Source organism: Equus caballus, chromosome 18, assembly GCF_041296265.1.
Source record: "Equus caballus isolate H_3958 breed thoroughbred chromosome 18, TB-T2T, whole genome shotgun sequence".
NCBI lineage: Eukaryota > Metazoa > Chordata > Mammalia > Perissodactyla > Equidae > Equus > Equus caballus.
In genome coordinates, this window is record NC_091701.1 from 34434680 (window position 1) to 34458436 (window position 23757).

A 23757-nucleotide genomic window follows, 5' to 3' on the forward strand; every position below is an offset into this window, starting at 1 on the left:
ATTCAAATGGGATGTTTGATTTCTTCCAAAATGCAAGCCATTCTCATTAATATCTAAATATCTGAAGTTATGAACTTTACTTTGGGCATACTTTCGAATACTAGTCTTGCTTACATCATGTTATCAATGGGAGGATTCTGGTATTTCCAGCTGAGAAACTAATCACGCAAAAGAGAGCACATGAGACTTTCCAGACTTCTCGCCTATGGATTGAAAGGAAGAGGCAGAGGAGTCTATGCCACATGGATGGAGAGCTGACTGCCTGTCCATCCAGTCACTTGGAGACAAGAGTCTACTGCACCATAATACTGATTTGGTCTGAAAAAAAATCTATCAGGGCCCTAAAATTTTGTTTTCTTCCCAGCTCTTGGAAAAAATTAGTTCCCGGGGTGCTCATTACAATCGACTTGATGGTGCAGTTTGGCACATGCTGAGGAACCTTTGCTTGGCAGGCTCCTTCTCTCACAAAGATTTAGTATTTTTTGAAAGATGCAAAATTCCAAAGCACGGTGAACTGCACTAAGGTCGTATCCTTCTTCTAAAGTCATACTTATTCTACACACAGGGAACCTTTGTGATCCATGAGGGTGGTACCTTCCTCGAACTTTGGTGAATTGTGTAGCTAACCATGTAACTCAATTCTCATTTTACCTAATAGATTTTTAAGTTGATTCTCTTGCTTCTCCCAGACATATAATGATTTATTCTGCAAACAATGACAATCTTGCCTTTTGCTTTCCAATATTTGTCTCTTATTCTTACTCAGTAATTATTTTGGCTTCAATGAGAAGCTTACCCACTTAGTACTTCCAGAAACTGTTAAACAATGGTGATGTTAGTGGGCACCCTTGTTTTATTCCTGACTTGAATGAGAAGGTTACTTACTGAGCATGAGACTGGCCTTTGATTTGAGATTTATTCTTTTAGTCATGTGGAGAAAATACTCATTTATTCTCACTTTGATAAGATTTCATTTTCAAAAAAAGAAGAACGCATATTGGATTTTGTCACACACCTTTTAAACCTAACAAAATGAGCCTGTCATTCTTCTCTTTGTCCTATTACATTGTCGGGTTTCTGAATATGGAACCCTCTTGGCACTGCTGGATGACCCTAGTTGTTTGTATTGTAGCATATCCACATACTACTGAATTTCATGTGTTTATGTTTTGTTTAAGATTTTCCCCATGATTATTGGTCTCCAGTTTTCATTTCTGGAACTATCCTTGACAAGTTTTGGTAATCGTGATGGCTTTCCTTCTTTCACTGGGCTCTAGGGTAGTTTGTTTATCTCTTGAAGTTCTGAAAGAATTCTCCCATGACATCATCTGGGTGACCCTGGCATTTGAGAGGGGAAGGAAAGTCTTTAATAACCCCCTTAATGTCTTTTTATGGGGTCAATTTTGGTAATTTATAACTTCCTAGAAATTCCCCTATAGATCCAGGTTTTAAATTCATCTGTATAAAGTTTTGCGAAGAATTCTCGTAATTATTTTGAGTTCATCTGAATTTGTCATTCATTCTCTTTCTTGTTTGAGTATCTATTCATTCCTCTTTCATCCTTCTTGTCCTTATTCCCTTCTCCCTTCTGTCGTGTTGACATTGGCTCACCAATAAGTGGCCCTGCCCAGTGACTCAGAGCCAGGGATCTGCTCCTCTCCTCACTCCTGGTCAAGGGCTGATGGTAAGCAGTCTTGCCCACCCTCATTCAGTCAATCTTCTCTGCCTTGGCTATGAAGAGTTCCTTGGTGATATCAGAGCACCAGTTGGGTGGCTTTCCAAACAAAATGGCAGTTTGTTGTGGTACTTACCTTGCTCACGTTAACAGCATTGACTTTAGCAAGATTAATTTCTGGAGTATCTGGCATTATGTGGATCGAAGTTTTATCCCTGTCCCAAACTTCTCTGTACTTTGGCTATGAGAAGAAAAACAACAAAATTACTTCATAATTTGTAATTTGTCTAGTTCTAATGCACAACTTTCAATTTTCTGATTCAAAATCTTTTCATATGAAGGTAAAAATATCTAGAATCTTTTCACATAAATTACTCAAATTTGATATGAAATCTGTATTAAAAGCTTTTATTAGTACTTTGAGTTTTTGTTTAAAGTTAATAAGCAACAATAAAACAACCTTGTCAACATTATCTATTAAAAGGTTTGTTATCATCAATATTCTTACTAACTGACAAATAGATTACCAGGTTAATTGTTTGTAATTTATTTATAACACTAACTTAATTTTAAAATAGAGGGGGAAAGTGACTTACAATACTAATATTTTCAGCATTTGCTTTAGCAAGGACAACTTCAGGAGTGTCAACGATGCTTGAGTACTTGAGATTCACCACAGGTGTCCGATAGACACTGTCTAGGAAGATCTTCTGGGCATTTCTGACTCTCAGTATCTCGGGAGACCCTTCAGGCATCCAGCCGATGCCACGCAACCACTCCAAGTCAGCCTTGTAGATAGCCTGGGGAAGAGGACAAAGTTAGGTAGAAGTAGTGCGATTTTTTTCTAATTGTGGTAAAGTAAGGAAGAAGTTTTATATTTTATCTTCCACAAACAATAATAAAACCTGAGCATGGCCTGACAAACACAATCCCTCGTGTGCACAGCAGTGTTTTGTCTGCTATGTTTTCTGTGGTAGAGGGTCTGCTCTGGGGCACCGGTGAACATTCTAAAAAGCTAACTCTCTCTTTGGGAAGAAATTTGGATAGCATTTACATAATCATCATACTAGCCAAAGAGGACTTTTAAAGGAATAACGATGGGCTCTCCAGTAAGTTCTTGACATAGCAGCCTGAATGATCTTCACAAAATTCACAGTTCAAATCTGATGTCACAACATTCCCTCATCCCATGGTTTCCCCTTGGTCTTGGGATAAAGATCAAAATCTTAACGTGCACTAGAAGGCGTTGATGGTTTAGCATCAGTCTCTACCTGTTCCTCCAGTCTCCTCTCGTGCGTGCTTCCCCTTGACCTGTGCATTCTGAGCACACTGGCCTTCTTTCAGTTTGTGGTCTACAAACAGCCCCCTTGGCCCACGCTGCTCATACTGCAGGAATGCCTGTTGTGTCCTCCTCGTGAAGACAACTCCTGCTGTCCCTCCACATCCCCACTAAATCAGCACTTCCTCAGATAAGCTTTCCCCAACTCTCTTTTGCATAGAGCCAAGGATCGTTCTTCCTCAGCCATCTCATTATTTTTACTGATATTCTTAGTTATTTTCTTAGTTATCAGTGTGAACTCCTTAAAGTCAGGAACTTATTCTTGTTTCTTCTTTATTCACCATGATCTCTTTAGTGCTTGGCACATGGTGTGTTTAATAACTATTTTGAAAAGGATAACTAAGAATTCAATGCCTTGCCACAGTTTTGATCTCAGTTGGGTTTTCTTTTTTCAAAAAAGCACCTCCCTTTGAATTAGGATTTGTGTTTCTTGCTTATCTAAACCTGTTTTCCCAGATATAGGTAGTTAACCAGAAAAATTTGCTCTATGTTAAACACCGGTTATTAACTTCATCAAAAAACATTTTGTTCTTCAGAAATGGTATTTTAATAGCTAGTTAATAGGATACAAATATCAGGCTAAAAAGATAAGAGGAGTGAAAAATGGAGGGAAATTTCTACCTTAATGAAGAATGATATTATCCATGTTAGTGTGTAAAATATGAGCCATACTCAAAATTCAGAAGAAGGGATTCTCAGAGAGGATTATATACATATTTTAAAGTTTCCCTTCCTCATTCTTTAAGAACTTGGTTGATATACGTCCTTACTACACTAATGTGGTTCAGTTTTAATGAAGAGACTGCATTTCTCTAGAAATTGGCCTAAATTCACCAGTTGGCAATTCATTTCAAGTGACAGATATACTGTCCCGTAACAAACTCATTCATTATGAGAAAGCATCTCTTGAAGCTTAAGGGAACCAAATTCAGATAATCAAAAGAGGGAATTCATTCTACACAAGAAATAAGTATTCTGATGGAATCCATCATCTCCAAAAAATCAAATGGGAGAAAATATGAGTAAATCTAAAAATAGTTCAAGTAAGTCAGTGAAACACCGTATTGTGAAGAACACCAAGTTAAGGGAAACTAGTGAGATTAGCATTCTGCTAACCTTTAAAATTAACTTCAATGAAGACAGCCCTGTCATTCTTCAATTGAAGGACCATGGAAATTCTTATGTTTCAAAACTACTAACATTGTACATGTCAACAAATCTGTAGAAAAATTCTGGTAACCATTAACAATGGAAATGAAAACTTTCTGAATATGCCCAGCAGTAGGGTAGGCAATTAATAAATTTGGTAAGATTCTAAAGGGAAGTGCATCTGTAGGGAGAGCTGTGCTCTCCAGAGCACAGGAAGGAGTGACCAGGCAAAGCTGTGGAAGGCTTCCTTCCTGGGGAATAGCTCACCCCTTCATTGGTGCTCCCCACGCTAGCACACACTTACATCACTCTGCAGGTCGTAGGCTTTCCTGGCTTGGATCACGTCATTCTGGTCGGGGAAGCAAGACCAGTGGTGCAGGTACTGGCGATAGTCCACATTGCTTGCTAACTCCTGGCCTTCCTTGGCAGCTGTGATGGACACCATGTCCACCGGGATGGAGATCTTGGCCTTGTGGTCATTGTAGACCTTTTTGTACAGCCTGTCATTCTGCATCTTCATCACTTTTGCTGCCCAAACCAGTTTCGGGTCTTCCTTGGCACTGGGAAGTCCAATATAATGGCCTTTCTGCTTCTCATAAGTAGTTTTGTATAGATACTGGTAGATGTGAACAGAAGAAAGAAAAGTTGCTTTTCCAAACTCCGTTTTTCTAGACAGCCTGATCAATATAACTCTATCTCCCTTAGATTATCCTTTTATTGGGCACTGATTTTCTATAGATCCATACTATAGGTTCTGTACTTCATGATACATTGGTTTGGCTTCTATGTATATACGCATGAAAACATGGTGAGCACCTCTAAGGATGGAATTGTGCTTCTGATTATCTATTAACATAGGATTGTCCAGTGTTTCCCAAACTTCACTCACTGTTTGCCTTACTCATATGTTTTGCCACAAACAAGTGCCATCTTTGCTTTATTCTTTTTTTTAAGTGTACTTGATTCCTCATTTAAATAAAGGTATTTTTAAGGTGTAAACTTGTTTTAAATTTATAGTCAAATTTAAATGGAAAAAATCAGTATTTTTCTAGCACACATTAAAACAAACATAACTATTTTTAAAAGTGCTTGTTCATGTACTGCCCAAAATTATCACAGAACCCCCTATGCATGCTGCACTTCAAGAAACAGCAGAATTCTTTATACCCAGTGAATCTCTGTAAGGGCTTGTATCCCTCTGATACAGAAGATACTGAAAAGAAAATCAAAATCTGTGCTTAAACATAAGAAGAGCTGAACCAAGCAGAGATGCAAGAGGGTCATCAAATTGTCATAAAAGTTGTTCTCAAATTTGGGATTTTAAAACAAGACACTAATAACAATGACTTCCATTCGACTTAAATGTAATTTCTGGGGAATTGAGTTAAAGATCTGTACATTATTAACCCCCTGTGTGTCTCCTAGTTAGTGCTTGTTAAGGCTGGGCAAGGAGGAGCTCTTACATCACTGGCGATGTCCCTGGAAGCCTTGGCATGCTGGAACCCGATGGCATCTGCTCGCAGGTCATAACCTGTCATCTTGACGTCTTCCCAAGCTTGCTGATATTGTTTCTGCAAATGGAGATTGCAATGTCACAGTCAATCTGAAGAGGGAACTACTGAGTCAGTGTTATTGATGGGTTCAAGAATACATGTTAACAGTTATACTGAAAATTAATCTCCCCTTAAGATTTTTAAAATAGGCTGGTTTCATATTGAACTTAAATTCCAGTCAATTTTTTATGATATTTAGGAGCGTTACCTCCCAGGAACTTTTTTTAAAGAAGTAAATCATGTGAAAATGAGAAAAAATATATATTATTTGGTGCTATAGGGAAAAAAATCAATGATGGGCCACGAAAAAGAGAAATAAATATTACTAAACACGCCTATGTATGCTTTTATGTTGCATTTTGGGCGACACCACTGCACTTTTCCTTCCAACAAAGATAACAATACTCATCTTTATATTATAAACACACTCTTGCACAAATACACACACACACAAACACACACATACACGGCACTTATCCTTAGCTTAAAGACTAGAAATAAAAGGAATGGTAGGGAAATGTCTCGCTAAATTCTGGAGTGTATCCACGAAAGGTTCCCTTAGGCAGAGCACACTGTAAACTGAGTGGATGTTTGGTTCCTTACGTTGCTGATCTGCATGGCGTTGATTTTGGACTGCAGCATCAGGGGAGTGTCGGCTGGCACATTCACATTAGCCTTCTCTTTGTCCCAGGCATCGCGATACAATGGCTGGTAAAAATGAGAAATAGATGATTAGTAAATAAGTCTGAGACTACACACATAAAATGATAGGTTCAATTAAATGTTCTCTTTGGATGTTTTCAGATATAAATGTAGATCACATTTAGTTTTCATTAGTGTTTTATTTAGCAGTTTCCTATAGTGACTTCAACAAGAAGAATACATTCATGTGTGACATAATATACATGTAAAATGAGTCAGAAACACGGTAGTAAAATGATCATTTTCCATTTATTCACATGTGATTATCTGGCAGGTAAGCCCACAGTGCAGGTATCTATGACCATCCACATTGCTGATCAAGTCCGACTTTTCTTGGCCCAAATAACTATCATAATGAAAAATATCGGGGCTGCCTTGGATTTTCAACTTATGTCATGATTAAATAGCAATAAGGAACGGGCAATTTTGCAATCATGGTATTACCTTGTGGACCCATATTACAGTCAAGATTTCAAAATATGTTCAAAGTGTGATCAGAGTCTGTGGAACATGAAGATGCTACCACAATTATAGTGACCAAAGAGTTATCTAAGCAATGAAATGTGGGTCCTGTTAACTGACTGACTATATGAAACTCCATCTGGACATGTGTATGTTCAAGATTCTACCGCTGGTATTAGCAGTTTAAAGCTCACAATTAGAATGTTTTGTGGAGGCTTCTTCCATTTGTCCGAATATAACATCAACTCGGCTTACCTCACTGATCTGTAGAGCATTGGTCTTTGCCAGGATGACTTCAGGGGTGTCAACAATGCTGGTGAATTTGAGGGCCTCAGGCCTTATACGATACAACCTTTCATTCAGGAGATTCTGGGCATTCTTCACTCTCATCACTTCCACCGAACCCTCTGGCAACCATCCAATACCCTTCAACCATTCCAGGTCTGCTTTGTACACGTTCTACATGAAGAAGAGGACCACAGAGTGTGGAAAGGTCAAATCTGCCCCCTTGGGCAAGATGCTAGCAAACCACACACTACCTCTATTTAAATCAGTTGGGTGGGCAATTGCATGAAACTCAAGGATCAACAGTAAATGTTAATATTTGGATGTGACATCTCTGGGAGAAGTTCACAGTATCCTACAGGAATTGGAGCAGGGCTGAAAGTGGTACTTGTGAAATGACAGACAGCAATGGGACACAATTTTATTTTTAAACAAGGTTGAGCTTCTGGGCTCACCATTTGAAATCTGCCTTTTATGTACCACTGGTAATAATATCTATAGGAATTTGGGAAAAAAGGATCCTTAGATGCACATACAATGAGAAAAAAGATGCATCTCTCTCTCTCTCTCTCAATATAATATATATATATATATGTACACATTTTCCTAATTGTGTCAGATAAACTTGAAATCCAATATTTCCTTACACTTAACATCTGCTTGTGAAATTTAGATATCTCATCATGTAAATATAATGGATCAGAGCAACTGGGACTGAAATTTTCTACCTAATTACATAGAATAAGAGAAGATTTTCATCTTGATGAGTAAGGCCTTGACAGATAAGAAGAAATCCTCTATAAGATAGAAAATGTTCAGAAAAACTCTCCTTTGATGAAATATACAGAATATGTTAGGTTCTGTCAAGTTTGCTTTTTAATTTATGCCTCTAGGGAATACCCTGTGATTAAACACAGACACACATCTCCCCAAGAATCTGGTGATAATATACTCACGTCGCTCTGCAGATCGTAGGCTTTCTTGGCCTGAATCACGTCGTTCTGGTCAGGCAAGCATGTCCATTGGTGCAGGTAATTGCGATAATCAAGGTCGCTGACCAGAGTCTGGCATTTCTTGGCCTGAACAATCGACATCATGTCCAGCGGTGTATTGTGAATTCCTTTAGACTTCTCATAAGCTTTCTTGTATTCTCTTTCACTCTGGATCTTGGCAGCATGTATGGACCACACCAGTTTGGGGTCATCTTGTAGGCTGCGGAAACCCACGTGGTGGCCCAGTTGCTTACGGTAACCTTCTTTGTATTTGTACTAAAGTTGTGAAAAATCAGATAAAAGTCATATGAAAATAATGTCTTAAAAGGAGTTTTCATTTAATGTTTTCAGAATATTTTCTTAGTCTTAACATAAATGGACCCAACAATGGCCATCATTATATATTTCAGTTCAATTTAAGGAAATTAGATAGGGGTTATTTCAGGTAGTTTCATAGAAGACACGAGTAAATCAAGAGGGACATAAAATGGTAAACAAGAGTGATAAAGAAAAATAATAGCTAACATGTACTGAGCAGTCAGTATATGCCAGACACTATTATGAGCACCTCAAATGTATTAGTTTGATCCATAAGATGCTGAATTTTTTAGTTAAAAATAGTGAATAGTGCCACTTATAATCTCGTTTAATCCTCATAACATCTCTATGAGGTAGATGCTATTATTATCACATGTTTCAGATGGTGAAAATAAGGCACAATGAGGGTAACCATTGTCCCCCAAGGTTGATTGTCAAGTGGAACATTAGTTGAGATGGTCCCCCAAGAGTACGGAAGGTACCTCAGGTAGAAAAAAGTCATACGTGTGGTTTTGGAGACAGCCTAGAAAGGTGCCTGTTTCAGGAATGGAAAGTAAGGCTGCTGGTTTGAATCAGAAGATGACGACAAAAGGTCTGTGGACCAGAGTTTCCACCTTGTCTACAATGTCCTAAGTGTCTTAGGACTAGAGGAAGATAGTTTCTGTTTCTTTCCTATGTTTGGGTAACATAGGAAAGTTTGGACAAGAGGGAGGGAAAGAAAACTGAGAATAAGGCAGATACTGTGGATTGGCTATGGTTTTTAGAGATAAAAATGAGGAATAAGAAGGAAGAAACAGCTGGATACATAAGATAAAGACTGGAGAAGAAGCTAGACAAAAGGAACAAAGCTGGCTTAAAGATTTGGATCTGGAAAGGCTTGGTAGGATAATTATTTTGACCGTTAGTAAGCTTTAAAATTATTATTAAATAAACTTCAAGGCATTATATATAAGTTTCCAGTATAAAATCTTGTATACAAAATGTGATTTCAATCTTAAGTCCTATATCAAACTTTAATCTGTGATTTATATTTATGGAGAATGTCATAAATATTTGGGGGATACAACACATTGAATTGGTTCCCGAAATTTTCCCAAGAATTTGGTACAGACACTTCACGATATTTTACTTCTACTTGGAAACACTTACAAGTTATTTACACACATACCTCATCGATGCTAACTTTAATGTTTTTCATCCCATTTTAATGTTTTTAACTAGGGAAAGTCTTTAGTGCAAGACAAAATGCAATTGTTTGCATAGATTTCTAAAAACCCCCAAATTCTTGAAAAATATTGTATTTGTTGTATAGAAGGAAATAGAAGGACCTTACCTCACTGGCAATTTCTCTGGATGCTTTGGCATGTTTGATTTCAATGGCGTCTGCTCTTAAGTCATAGCCTTTCTGCTTGGCCTCATCCCAGTCTTTCTGGTAGAGTTTCTATTGAGGGAAAACGGCTTTGTTTACAAGAATTGAAAATATTGAATATATTCAAAGTGGACATAATATGAATCCTAAGGTGTAATGTAAATGAAGGCAGCATAAGAAAAAATGTCACTTCTGAGTTCTTCTTTTGGTTGTTGGCTATTTATTTTGTGGAAAGCAGGATACTTCTGATTAAAATTTCAAAGCTAGACATCTAAATCTACTAATGTTTGAATATTTGCATTCATCACAATATGATACACATCTGAAAATATCTCACCACACAGTGTATCGGAAACTAAGACTCAACCGTGAAGCTAGAGAATCTTCATCAAGGTACCATATAAGACCTGATAAGCTTTTTCCTAATGTTGCCCTTTGACTTTTCAGAGGTCTCTGCTAACGGGATGTGACCTAGATATTCATACGTATCCTGCTCTTTGGGCATACAGTCATGTGTCACTTAACAACGGGGACACGTTCTGAGAAATGCATCATTACGTGGCTATATCATCGTGCGAACATCACAGTGTGTACTCACACAAACCTAGATGGCTTGGCCTACTACACACCTAGGCCACATGTTACTAATCTTTCGGGACCACTGTCCTAATGTGGTCCATCGTTGACTGAAACGTCGTCATCTTTCTCATGACTGTATCTAAAAATTGTCTATTGGCTTTTCTTATGGCCTTGAAATGTCAAACAAGAAAGCTATGGATCAATCAAAAACCTGTAAAGATAATAGAGACTGTTCCCTCTTATTCTTCTTTGTGTAAGAGGCACTTAACTAAGAATTTCATTATTCTCAATTAACATACAAAGAAACTGCTATGGACAATGGGTATCGGACAATGATTTCAAGGTTGAAAGGAGGACAACAAGTGAATTCAGGTGTCCCAACTCTTGCAGTCCAAGGACCCAGCCATGTATCTAAACTAACATTTAAAGACAGAATTTCCATTCATATTGCATTGGGAATGGTAGCTAAAGAGAAAATCTCTAGCACCAAAAGTCGTACACATCCCTAAGACAGGTAATTAGTCCACGATAACACACTCCACATGCTGACAGATCTTGTCCCATAAGGGCATTTACACTTCATACTTATGCCTCTTACATTGCTGATCTGCAAGGCATTGATTTGGGCCTGCAGCATGATTGGCGTGTCAGAAGGAATGCTGACGTTGGTTTTATCTTTATTCCACGCTTCTTGATAGAGCCTCTGTGGAGAGAAGAGAAGTATTACTTTAATACAGTGATAGACAATGGCTATCTGAAACATTAAGACTTGGCAACTGTTTAACCTGGAAAAATGTTTTTATCCATGTTTGCGATGGTTAATTTTATGTGTTAACTTGGCTAGGCCACAGTACCAAGATATTTGATCAGACATTATTCTAGATCTTTCTGTGAAGGTATTTTTTGATGAGATTAACTTTATATCAGTAGACTTTGCGTAAAACAGACTAGCCTCTGTAATGTGGGTGGGCCTTGTCCAATCAGTTGAAGGCCTCAATAGAAAAAAGAATGACCTCCGGAGAGCAATAAGAAATCTGCCAGCAGACTGCCTTTGGGCTTGAACTGCAACTCGTTGCTGGATCTCCAGCTTACCCCTGTCCCGCAGATTTTAGACTTGCCAGCCTCCACAGTTGTGCAAGTCAATTCCCTAAAATGAATCTCTCTCTCCTCTCTCTCTTTCTTTCTCTCTGTCTCTCTCTCTTCTATCCTATTAGTTCTGTTTATCTGGAGAACCCTGATTAATACAATGTTATACCATTTAATATGCAGCATTAATATGCAGGTTTTACTATGTAATAGGAGTTAAATAAATACTTGTTTCCATGAACTGCACTGGAGTGACGTTTTTTATTTTAGAGCTTCAAAGTGTGTGTGTATGGCAGGGGAAAGACACATTGACATTTACCAGAGTTCTGCTTTGCACAAGCCTTTGCCAAACTAGTCAAGAGATTCTTAGAGTTGCTCCCGTTACTATAAGTCTTTGAAGAGCAACAGTCTACTTGCTCGGTTTGGGTGGCATCATCTGAAAACAGAGTCCCACAAAAGGAAAGCTTGGTTTGAGGATTGTTCCTACCTCACTCATTTGCAGAGAATTGGCTTTTGCCAGGACCACTTCTGGAGTGTCAACAATGGAAGTGAACTTCAAGGCTTCTGGTCGCGTTCTGTAGAGTCTTTCATTCAACAGGTCTTGGGCACCCTTCACCCTGGTCATTTCTACTGAGCCTTCTGGCATCCAGCCAATGCCACGCAGCCACTCCAGGTCTGCTTTATACACATTCTACAAAGATATTAGACAGAAATTTAGTTCCAAGGTTAGGCATACCATCCCCTAATTGAAAAATAAAGTACGTGGGCTCGAGGGCTTGATCAGCATAGGAGATGATGATTCCAAAAAGGTAAGATCTGAGATTTTACATGACTTGGGGGTTTTAATATTGATGATAGAGTAATTTGTAAAAGCATAATTATTTATACTAGCCATGAATAGGGATAAAATAGTAATACCGCTGAATTTCATGATGACTATTTGACATTTCAAAAAATTATGTAACTGAGAAAATTTTTTAAAGGGAATTTTGTTGAATCTCATTCCATTTTCCTCTCGTAATAACTGACCCAAGGAAACTCCATTTAGTGTTTTGGATATAGTACAATAGTGGTAGTTATTTTAAAAACATTCAAATAATTTATGTTTGTGTGAAATATATTTTCATTGACGGAAAGTACAAAAGACATGAAGAAAATAGTCTGGAACCTAGGCCATGGAATAAAGTACACAGCCCAAGTGGGATTCTTCATCTATATTCTTTGATTCCCATGACACAAATTCTACATATGAGTTTTGTATCAAACAATGTGAATGGTCCCCACCCCGGAGTCGTGCAGTGCACAACCGGTGGGTCTGACCACAGAGGTACTGACTGTACAATTAACAAATCTATGTCTTCCCATTCCACCTTTCCCAAAATTCGTGTTACATACATCACTCTGCAGTTCATAGGCCTTCCTTGCTTGGATAACGTCGTTTTGATCAGGTAAGCATATCCAGTGATGGAGGTAATTTCGATAATCAACGTCGCTGACCAGAGTCTGACATTTCTTGGCCTGCACGATGTCTAACATGTCCACTGGGCTACTGAACTTGGTCTTCCACTTCTGGAAATCCTTCTTGTACTCCCTGTCACTTTGAATCTTCCCTGCATGTATGGCACACATAATCTTGGGGTCATCTTCAACACTCCGGGCTCCAATGTGGTGGCCTTTCTGTTTCTCATATGCTTCTTTGTATTTGTACTAAAATGCCAGAAATACAGGTTTAGCAACACAGTTTTAAGATTATATATATGCTAACAATTACAGACAACATGAAAACCCACAAGAAAATGGACAAGAATTTTATATTATAAACATTTTGCCGTCTCTGTGCAATTTTTAACTAACATCGTCTACTATCATAAACATAACTGTAGTGTAATCATATATCTTCATTGGTGGAAGCCTTTCCTGCAGCAACTCTTAACTACAATTCCAAAATGTGTTTTTCTTCTCTGTGACAACAAAGGGAAAGGTCTTAGAGGGCAGGAAGCAAGACTGGGGGAATACGTGTGGAAGCAATGACAGGGTGTGGCCCACCAGCAGCACTACAGTTGTTCAGCAATGTGAGACCAAAGCAGGTGAGATGGAAGGCACTTACGTCACTGGCGATGTCCCTCGAGGCCTTGGCACTTTTGATGGGAATAGCATCAGCTCTCAGGTCATAGTCCTTCATCTTTGATTCATCCCATCCCTTGGTGTAAAGTTTCTAGGTGGAGGATAAGACACAACAGAAAAATGAAAGTGTTTTAGAAAGTTAATAGGCCAATTCCAGACAGGAAAGTGGTAAGGTTGAAACAGTATTTTAATTAGTCCCAGAAAGGCTTAAACAACAACCAGGAAATCTCTTACTTGGCTGACATTGGCAGAATTACTCTTGGCCAGTAGGATTTCTGGGGTGTCCGGCATCACATGGATGGAGGTTTTGTCAGCATCCCAAGCTTCCGTATATAAATGCTGTGGGGGGAGGTGAGGCAACACCCTTTGTTAAAGCCAATGCATTATAATTATTATCAAATTTAACACATGTAACTGTTTCAAAAATAGCCTTTATAAGGCTATTTGGAGGTGAGGCAAGCAAAAGGGTAGTGGGAAGTGTAAAACATAGCAGTATTTAAACAGCTGTATGATAGTTTCACAGCTAATAGGAGGCAATATAACGGTCTCAATGATTAATTCTTTTCATCCAGGGAATCTCACGGTTACTCATAGGACCTGCAAGGATGGAGTTTGTCTACGGAACTGCGATATAGTAGAGATCCCAAGTTCTACTCATCTCTATTAGGTCCATGCTGTGTGATCCTGAGAAAGGCACAGAAGGCCTCATATTCCTCATTTCCAAGAGGAGAATAATCACATTTTTTTCATTGAATGTTTTCCAAAGATTAACTAAAACATATGCAAAATGCGTGAGTCAGAGTAGGGACTCAACAAATTTTATGGTGTTTCCTATTGTTATGATCACTATGGTTGCTGTTGATGGGTGTGGCATAAAAAAGAATTTCTGGGGTTTTAATAGCCAAGCTCTGGAGTTTGTTATCTGAGAGGCAATTTCATATTCTGCGCTGAGCAGAATTTCCAGAGAAATTATCCCAGTCTATGCTTCCTCGTGCACACAGAAAATTAGGGGATACCACGTTGAAAAGAGCGTGGAGGTCCAACTAGAATTCAAGCAGATGTTCTATTGAAGACCTACATGAGAATCAAGACCATTACATCTCCTTTCCCTGGAAACCCTTTAGAGCGGCATTTCTCGCTTCATGAGCCCAGACTGTGGAAAGTATGACTCAGGCAAGTGGAAACAGCTGGAGACTCACCTTGCTCATTGTCAGGGAATTGTTCTTTGCCAGGACAATCTCTGGCGTGTCTGTAATGGATGTGAATTTGAGCTGGTCTGCAGGCTGGCGGTACTTCCTCTCACTCAGGATTTCTCCAGCTCTCTTCACCTTCTCCACCTCTACAGAGCCAATCGGCACCCATCCAATGCCTCTCAGCCATTCAAGATCAGCCTTGTAAATAGCCTGAAAATGAAATAATGTCAAATATTTGTAGAAATTACATAGACAGTCTGGTGTCTGATCCTGATGGAGCATATACAGATGATGTATAATTTCTGAGAAAACCCACAGGACTACCTTACTTGGGTACAGAGTCCCTAGTCAAATGCTTGGTCCCTAAAGATAGCCAATGTTTGCTGTTTTAATGACTCATGAAACCTCTCTAAGAATATGTGATTTCACTGATACAAAACCATTTTAAAGAAATTGCTCCCTGCCTGCTGATACAAAATGTTTATTCTCTGAAGCCTATACCTCCTTGTGTGGGAATAATACTCTGTTAGAATACAGTTTGTTCCTATGTCATTGGTCAGTGGCCTTCACAGCCAGTCGTGTAACATAAAGAAAGGATAAACACTGCTGGCTGACCACATGTTGAATTAATGTGTTTTCTAGGGACAACAAAAAGTGTGTCTTTTTTCACATGATTCTGCATACATGCTTCTAAGCCAAAGAGTACATATATTTTTACTCTTATTTATCTTATCCTCAGTCCCCTGTCTTGTGTTATTTTAGATATTTCATCCTTCTTTGAATTTAAATAACTGGCTGAAGGATAATTTTTCTTATAAGCAAGAGTAACAATTCTTTTTTATTTTTACGGCTTTTTTGGAGACTCTTTTTGATAATGCCACTACTTTTATCATTCTTTCAACAGTAACTACTTGTCAGAGACTGACCAAGAAAAACAAGGAGGTTCTATACCAATGAGATAGAATGTGAATCCCAAGAACAATCTACTGGTTGACAACAAAAGGACAAAACATATTCCTAGAAAGCTATTGTTTCCAGCCTCTTAGAAAAATTGTCCCAATATGTACAATTCATTCTTAAACTTCCTTTCACAAGTTACAATAGATATTTCCTATAAGTTCTCAGAAAAATTATAATGCAATCAATGCATTTGGAAAATTAGATCGTATTAAACCAGAAATTCTTAACCTGGCATCAATGAACTTGAAAGGAAAAAACATAATATCTTTATTTTCATTAACCTCTAACTGAAGTATAGCATTTCTTTCAATTATAAGTATAGGCAATAGATCAAAGTAGTATTAACACTATGTGGGACTCTGTTAGCAAAGAAATCACAAATATTTCATATCCTGTTAGAGTTGTTGCAGACATCTTGAAACATTTATGCTCATCACTTCTTTGAAATTAAACTAGTTACTACACCCATTGCTAGATATTTTTATTTAATGTGCTAATTAAAAAGCACATATGTTACTACATCACAGATTTAGTTTAATATTTTGAAAAGCATATTTCGATGTGATCAATTTCTTTTGAAAGCAATATATACATGTACTTTATTTTATAAATGTATTTCGTGACATTGTCCTGAGAAGTTGTCCATAGGTTTCAACAGACTGCCAAAAGATTCTATGGCATAAACAAAGTTAGAACCCCCTTTTAAAACCTTTTAATCATATGCTAAAGAATATTAGCCCCACTTACATCACTTTGCAGGTCATAGGCCTTCCGAGCATGAATAACGTCGTTCTGATCAGGCAGACAGGTCCATTCATGTAGAGGATGCTTGTAGTCTATGTCGCTTACAAGGATCTGACACTTCTTGGCCAGCACCACCCCCAGCATGTCCACGGGGCTGCTGAACTTGGTCTTCCACTTCTCAAAGTCCTTCTTGTACTCCCTGTCACTCTGGATCTTGGCCACATGCATGGACCACATCATCTTGGGGTCATCCTTAATGTTTCGGGCCCCAATGTGGTGGCCAATCTGTTTGCGGTAGCCTTCCTTGTACTTGTACTGAAAAAAGAAAAGGGATATGAGTCTAATGATAAGAATATCTCATTTATATCACATTTCATAGTTTCATACACACGTTATTTCTTTTGATTTTCCCCACCACCAGTGTGAGGGAGAAAGGTTAACATTATCAACCCCACTTTATAAAACAGAAACCTGAAACCTAGAGGGGTTAAGTGATTTGTTCAAGGTCACGTCAGAAGTAGATGGCAGAGCTGAGACTAGAATGGAGAGCTTCTGGTTGCTAATATTTCTCTCCTTCTGCTAAACTATGCTACCTGGTTTATATTCAACTGCTTAACAATAAAGATAAAACATCTTGCACAAACTAAAAGAGCATCTACTTAAAGATGTGGCTTTTTTTTGTAAAAATGTGTTGATATTAGGAATATTTTAGAACATATCCCTTGTGATTAGAATTTATTTCCTGGTCCAGGATAAGGGCTACATTTAGATAGTTTCACCAGGAAATATTTCCCTTATTAGCCTGTCCATGTCATTGAACTTCCACCACGAGAGAGTCATGCCTCGGTAACACTCAATCTACTTTTAAAATTTCAAGAATAACACTTTATGGTCCATTTTACCATGAGATGATCATACTGTGGGCTTCTCCAGCTTAATAGCCAGAAAAAAGTTTTGATAATAGAAGGAACGAAGTCTAAGGCATAGGACCATTCCAGAGGAAGGAAAGTCCGGATTTGGGTCCTAAGGAGCCCTGGTACAGAATGGGGGCACTGGGCAACGTCAGGGGATGTTTCTCATGAGAAGGGAAGGACTAGAGAGAAGAGACAAATGGGTGCTGAGAAAAGGCTTCTCTTGCTTCTCAATTTGTTCTGGTAGCCAGTTAGGGGCATCTTGGAAGTCGAATCTCACTAAAAGGTACAAAGAACGAAACAAGACTCTAAAAGGCATGGATCACCTAGTCTTCCTTTATGCCAGAATAAATGGATAGAAGTAGTAGGAAAGAGTTTGCATTTGCACTGGCTGTTTTACATGTGCTATCAATGTTTTTTAATAAACAACTAGGTCCACTGCTGCTCAATTTCTGAGGCTCAAAAATATGAATGCATTTTTATGTCCCTAAAACACTTATTTTTTAAGGCTATGCCTCTGTCTTTGACTGAAGAACAGGTGTAATGGACACAGTATCTTGTCCTTTTCTTTGTTTTCATTTGCAGCTTGGTACATGGGGGAAATCAATAACAAAATTAAGGCTTCTAAAGACAACCAAAATTCTGGCAAGAAAAACTATAAAACCTGCCATTGTGAACATCTTTGAGTAAGAAATGTCTCTTCCAAAAACATCAACTTACATCGCTAGCAATATCTCTTGAAGCCTTGGCTGCCTGGATTGGAATGGCATCCAAACGCAAGTCATAGCCTTCCTTCTTGGACTCTTCCAAAGCAAGTTTATAGAGTTTCTGTAGAAAAGAGAGTGAGTAATCATTACTCCCTTCATAAAAAACAAAGTTGTTTATTATTAAATTTTCTCTGTCCTCATTTAAACTACAGAAACAAATCCACAAAGTCAAGTATTAGGATGAGTTTATACAAAACTTTGGTTTATAGGTGCTCAAGGATTTTAAGGTACATGGTCTAAACTTTGGGATTTTGTTGATTGGTAAATTTCAAAAAATTTTTGAGATATGAGCATGTGCCTGCCAAGATTTTGTTTTGCCCAAAAAGCACATGTAAAAAAACAACTATTATCACCACCATAATATAAAAGAAAGGCCATCTTAATAGTAGAGAAAGAGAAAGAATAAGGACAGTATTTTAAAATGGGATATATTTGAATTTATGAAAAACTCAATTCATTGTCCTTATTTTTTCTCATTTTGCTGTGGGCTATCATCACAGACCATGATCAATCTGTACAGTAGGGTTTCAGAATCACTGTCCTAATGAAAATGTTGGTTCTGAAAGAGATGCCTAGAAAAGTGCTTACAAATAACATTAAATGGTAACCAGAACATTAATGAAGCAGTAAAATAACACAGGACTGATAACTCACCGGGTTCCAGCCCAGTGCCTGCCTGCTAAATAGTTGTTAAATAAAATAACGACTTGATATCCTTACTGATCTACAGGGGAAGGGTTTAGGACTATAATTGCTTTTGGGATATTTCTCCATAAGCATGCCATTCCCTAATACCCTCTGGCTAATATGCTGGCCTACTTTGTGGACCTACCACATATCCCAAAATTGAATCAAGGGAGAACTCTCTCTTACTGACAATATCAGTTTGGAGTACATATAATAAATTAGTCAAAACATTCCAATAAGGAAACAGTTATAATAGTTCATTTTTGTCTTTCTGTTCATTACAAAATCAATAGTTTACTCACGTCACTGTAGTTTATTTGGTTGAGTTTAGCTAGCATGATTTCCGGTGTGTCAGGCATGACATGGATTGTTTTCTTATCCTTGTCCCAGGCTTCAGTATACAAGCGCTATGGAAAAAAAAGATGAGAAAAATTATTTTGGAGTTCACGGACATTTTTCTTTTGACTATGTGCCAGTCACCTCTCTTTTTATCCAGCGTAGAAGTAAAATTATTTAAAGTTGCATAAATTCCTACTTTTCACGTAGATACATTTCCAAGGGTGTTTAGCTCACCCAATTTATAGACTCAGAGTTTTTACTCTTTCTTATTAAAATTCTTTAACAGTTCTGAAAAGTATAATTGGGCTGCAATATGTAAATCTGTAATTATGAGATAATTACAGTACATAGTATTTTTAATGTCAGTTTAATATTTTGAAGCGTTACTAAGTAACTATGGTATTATAATGGAAAAATCATTTTAAAAGGTATCCTAATTCCTATTAGAATCATTAAAATGCACTAATGTGTCAGAATTTTTACCTTACTCTATGGTGAAATCTGCTATCTGATGGTGAGGAGTGAAGACTCACCTTATTCATGTTGATAGCATTGTTCTTTGCCAGCACCTGCTCTGGAGAGTCAGTTACGCTGGTAAATTTCAGTGTGTCTGGACGCTGACGGTAGATGTTGTCACTCAGTATCTCTGTGGCCCTCTTGGCTTTAACAACTTCCACGGAGCCAATAGGAACCCAGCCAATGCCTTTCAACCATTCAAGGTCTGACTTATACAAATTCTGCAAATCAACAGATAAGAAATATATTTATTAGTGTTTCAGAGCCATAGTTACAAAGTGGCTCATGCTAGAGAAATACAAAAGTATGGATGAATAAACAAAGGTCCCCACATAGTTGATTATTCATTCACGAGCATTACTGAGTACTGAGCATGTTCTTTTCCTGAGCATTTCTTGGCACAGAGGCTTGTACTGAGACTAATGAGAGATCATGTATATGTGTTTGTGAGGAAATTTCATCCTGAGCTAACATCTGTTGCCAATTTTTCTTGGTTTTTTTGTTGTTGTTGCTTGAGGAAGATTGTCCCTGAGCTAACATATGTGCCGGTCTTCCTCCATTTTGTATATGGGACACCGCTGCAGCATGGCTTGACAAGCAGTGTGCAGATCCATGACTGGGATCCAAACCCATGAACCCCCGGCCACCGCTGAAGCGGAGCGTGTGAACCCAACCACTGCGCCACTACAGTCCCTGATATTTTTTAGCGTAAAAGACACAGTCCTGCCCTTAAAGGTATTACAAGATTTTCACACAAGCGCAGAGCTTCTTTCACCTTGGAAAATGTGCTCTAATAGTGCCCAATTAGACCACACACTAAGACCAACGCTGTGTGAGTGTCACAGTCAGAAAAACTCTTGCCTTTTTAATTTTTTTTTTTTTTAGGGAGAAGAAGTGAAATTCAACTATAGTGGTGAGTTTAACTTATAGTAATGTTAAGTTTTGCAAATCACACTCTTTATCTGCATTTTTAATTGAGATATAATTGACATATAACACGCTAGTTTCAGGTGTACAAAATAATGATTCAATATACATATATATTGCAAAATGATCACCACAATAAGTCTGGTTAACATCCATCACCACACATAGTTACACTTTTTTTTCTGCTTGTGATGAGAACTTTTAAAATAACTCCTGCCTTTATTTCCATCTCCAAAATCACAAAATATCAAATGTGTAATGTGTTTTTATAAAGATAATATATTAGATATTTTACCTAATTATTAATTTTATTTTACTCTCAATAGGACACACTAACTGTTAATGAGAATTAGATGATTGGTTTTGAAAAAGACGAGGATGTCTTAGTATTTTCCTGTAAGTAGGTATAAAATACAAATGTTTATTCAAATAATTTAGCTTAATATACTTCTGTTCCTACCCTGTCCATACTATCCTCCACCAATACACACACAAATTTCCACATTTTTGGCCAAAAGTTTGTTGCTCTATATTTTTGAGGACCAAGTTTCATCTAACTCAGACAAGGGAAGTCCGAATCACCAGGAAAAAATATACCTGGATATAATTGATGATATATACTTTATTTCTTCTTTTACATACTTTTGGGGAAAAAAATTTGGAAATGAATTGTGGCGCTTCCAATGGAAAACTTTTTTCAAACATTTAAGTGTACATTGTTTAAAATATACAAACAAATTCCCACCCTTTGGCACCAGTCAGAACCTACGGACACTTTTCAGATCTGCTTTTAACATGCAGAACCAGCATCAATGATACTCACGTCGCTCTGGAGGTCATAAGCTTTCCGAGCCTGGATGACATCATTCTGGTCTGGCAGGCAGGTCCACTCATGCAGAGGATGTTTATAGTCCACATCACTAACCAAGGTCTGACATTTCTTGGCCAAAACGATGCCAAGCATGTCCACTGGGCTGCTGAACCTGGTCTTGTATTTCTCAAAGTCTTTCTTGTACTCACGGTCACTCTGCACTTTGGCAATGTGGAGGGACCACATCATCTTGGGGTCGTCATGTACTGCCCGGGCGCCAATGTGGTGACCCAACTGCTTGCGATAAGCTTCTTTGTATTTGTACTGAAAGAGAGAAACCAGTAAATAAGAAGGAAGGACCAAGGGCTATGCCCTGTTAGTTTTTCTGTGGTGATGCTTTTCTAGGAAATCTTTAAGCCACCAGGGGAGTCTCGTCACATGCTGTTGTGATGCTACACATTGGGGCATGCTTCCTCCCAAAGAAGAGGATGTTGTGCTCATTTGTACACTCCAATAACTCCACAACGATTCCCTTATATTATGCTGGAAAATTATATGTTGACATTAAGTGATTACAAAGTGAACATTGAAAGGGTGAGCTCAATTACAGTGATTAACAGTGTCTCAGAAGTTGGTCATGTGGGTGGAGCCATCTGAGATATTTACGTGGTTCATTAATTTTTCTCTAGGGTATTTTGAGAAATAATTTCCTCTGCACAAATAATATGGGAAGGGTCATTTAAAAAGGGGCAATTTTTGTTGTTTGAGGAGTACAGAGTTTCAGTTTTGCAAGATGAAAAAGTTCTGGAAGTCTATTCTACAACAGTGAGAATATACTTAACACTACTGAACCGTACACTTGAAAATGGTTCAGGCAGTAAATTCTATATGTGTTGTTTATCATGATTGAAAAGAAAAAGAAAAACCTCAAAAATGGGCAATGTTGTTACTCTTGGATTAATATTTAAGTTGTCCAGGAATCTGAGGTCTTCATTTTTAGGGTAAAGGAATATTGACGTTATGGACCCCTCAGTGAGGAGACTTGCAGTAGTGTCCCCTTATCCACGGGGGATATGTTCCAAGACCCTCAGTGGATGTCTGAAACTGTGGATAGTACCGAACCCTATATATACTATGTTTTTTCCCATGTACACATATCTATGGTAAAGTTTAATTTATAAATTAGTTACAATAAGAGATTAACAATAATAACTAATAAAAAATAGAACAATTACAACAATTGACTGCAATAAAACTTATGTGAATGTGGTCTCTCCCTCTCTCAAAATATCTTATTGTACTGTTCTTTTGGACAGCAGTTGACTGCGAGTAAATGAAACCATGGAAAGTGGAACCGTGGATAAGGGGGAACTACTGTGTAGCTTTTTTGCTCTCCTATGTCCTTCTTCAACTCATGGGGGAGAATTCAGTTAAAGCTTGCTTCTTTCCTGGCATCTTTGCCTTGAGTGTATCCTGAGGAGAGCTCATGAAGTTTGGAGTAGCTCAACGTATGTTCATCTAACTTTAATCAAGGCACTCAGTCTTATTGAGCAAAAACCAAAAAACAAGAGTCAAAGGAAGCACATTCTAGTCCAGGCTTTGTCTCTGTTGATGCTTGTGATCCTGAGCAGGTTACCTTCTGTCTCAAAGCCTCAATTTATTTGCCTATACAATGAAGGCAGTTAAGATGGATGATGACTAAAGAAACTTCCAGCTATATTCCAGTAATGTGATTCCCTATGAATGGGGCTGGTCTGTTGGGAACAAATGTTAGGACTTGATCAACACTTACATCACTGGCAATGTCCCGGGAGGCCTTGGCAGCCACAATGGGAATGGCATCGCTTCTCAAGTCATAGCCTTCTTTCTTGGCTTCTTCCATGGCCTGGCGATAGAGGTTCTGAAGAGACAAGTAGTAGCTTTTAGATATAGTACTCATTTTCACTCTAAAAATGTATTTTTGTTAAAGGAAGACTACTTTTGAATGCAGAACTGTACTAGTATGTTCAGCCTTAAAAAACACAAACAAAATTTCCCCTCTTCTTTCTATTTATCCAAGCTATTTATTTACATTAAAATCTTACATTCAGCAGGTTTTAACACCACAAGTTCTCTTTGCATAAATCCTTATCCATATTAGACGTTAAGTCAATAGTTGTCAAATGTGTTTAAATTGCTCTTCTCATGAAACAACCAAGAAATGTTGATTTATTCAGCTCCAAACTTGAATTAGGAACAAGTTTATTAGCAAAGAATTTGACTATATATT

General features: G+C 37.9%; 1 protein-coding gene across 50 annotated transcripts in view; it reads right to left on the bottom strand.

Annotated features, from left to right (window-relative positions):
* Nucleotides 1-23757, bottom strand: part of NEB (nebulin) — a 213964-nt gene that overhangs the window by 93088 nt on the left and 97119 nt on the right. For all 50 annotated transcript variants that reach the window (XR_011428216.1, XR_011428215.1, XR_011428214.1 and 47 more), the window contains exons 72-91: nucleotides 23281-23388; nucleotides 21501-21812; nucleotides 19768-19971; nucleotides 19198-19302; nucleotides 18162-18269; nucleotides 16534-16845; nucleotides 14833-15036; nucleotides 13868-13972; nucleotides 13617-13724; nucleotides 12905-13216; nucleotides 11997-12200; nucleotides 11022-11126; nucleotides 9809-9916; nucleotides 8122-8433; nucleotides 7136-7339; nucleotides 6320-6424; nucleotides 5627-5734; nucleotides 4468-4779; nucleotides 2272-2475; nucleotides 1812-1916 (exon numbers count right to left, since the gene is read on the bottom strand). Coding sequence is in view for 43 of the 50 variants with exons in the window: in XM_070240934.1 (XP_070097035.1) it covers nucleotides 1812-1916; nucleotides 2272-2475; nucleotides 4468-4779; nucleotides 5627-5734; nucleotides 6320-6424; nucleotides 7136-7339; nucleotides 8122-8433; nucleotides 9809-9916; nucleotides 11022-11126; nucleotides 11997-12200; nucleotides 12905-13216; nucleotides 13617-13724; nucleotides 13868-13972; nucleotides 14833-15036; nucleotides 16534-16845; nucleotides 18162-18269; nucleotides 19198-19302; nucleotides 19768-19971; nucleotides 21501-21812; nucleotides 23281-23388 (3645 nt within the window). In the remaining 7 variants the exon portion in view is untranslated. The remainder of the gene's footprint in view (nucleotides 1-1811; nucleotides 1917-2271; nucleotides 2476-4467; nucleotides 4780-5626; nucleotides 5735-6319; nucleotides 6425-7135; nucleotides 7340-8121; nucleotides 8434-9808; nucleotides 9917-11021; nucleotides 11127-11996; nucleotides 12201-12904; nucleotides 13217-13616; nucleotides 13725-13867; nucleotides 13973-14832; nucleotides 15037-16533; nucleotides 16846-18161; nucleotides 18270-19197; nucleotides 19303-19767; nucleotides 19972-21500; nucleotides 21813-23280; nucleotides 23389-23757) is intronic.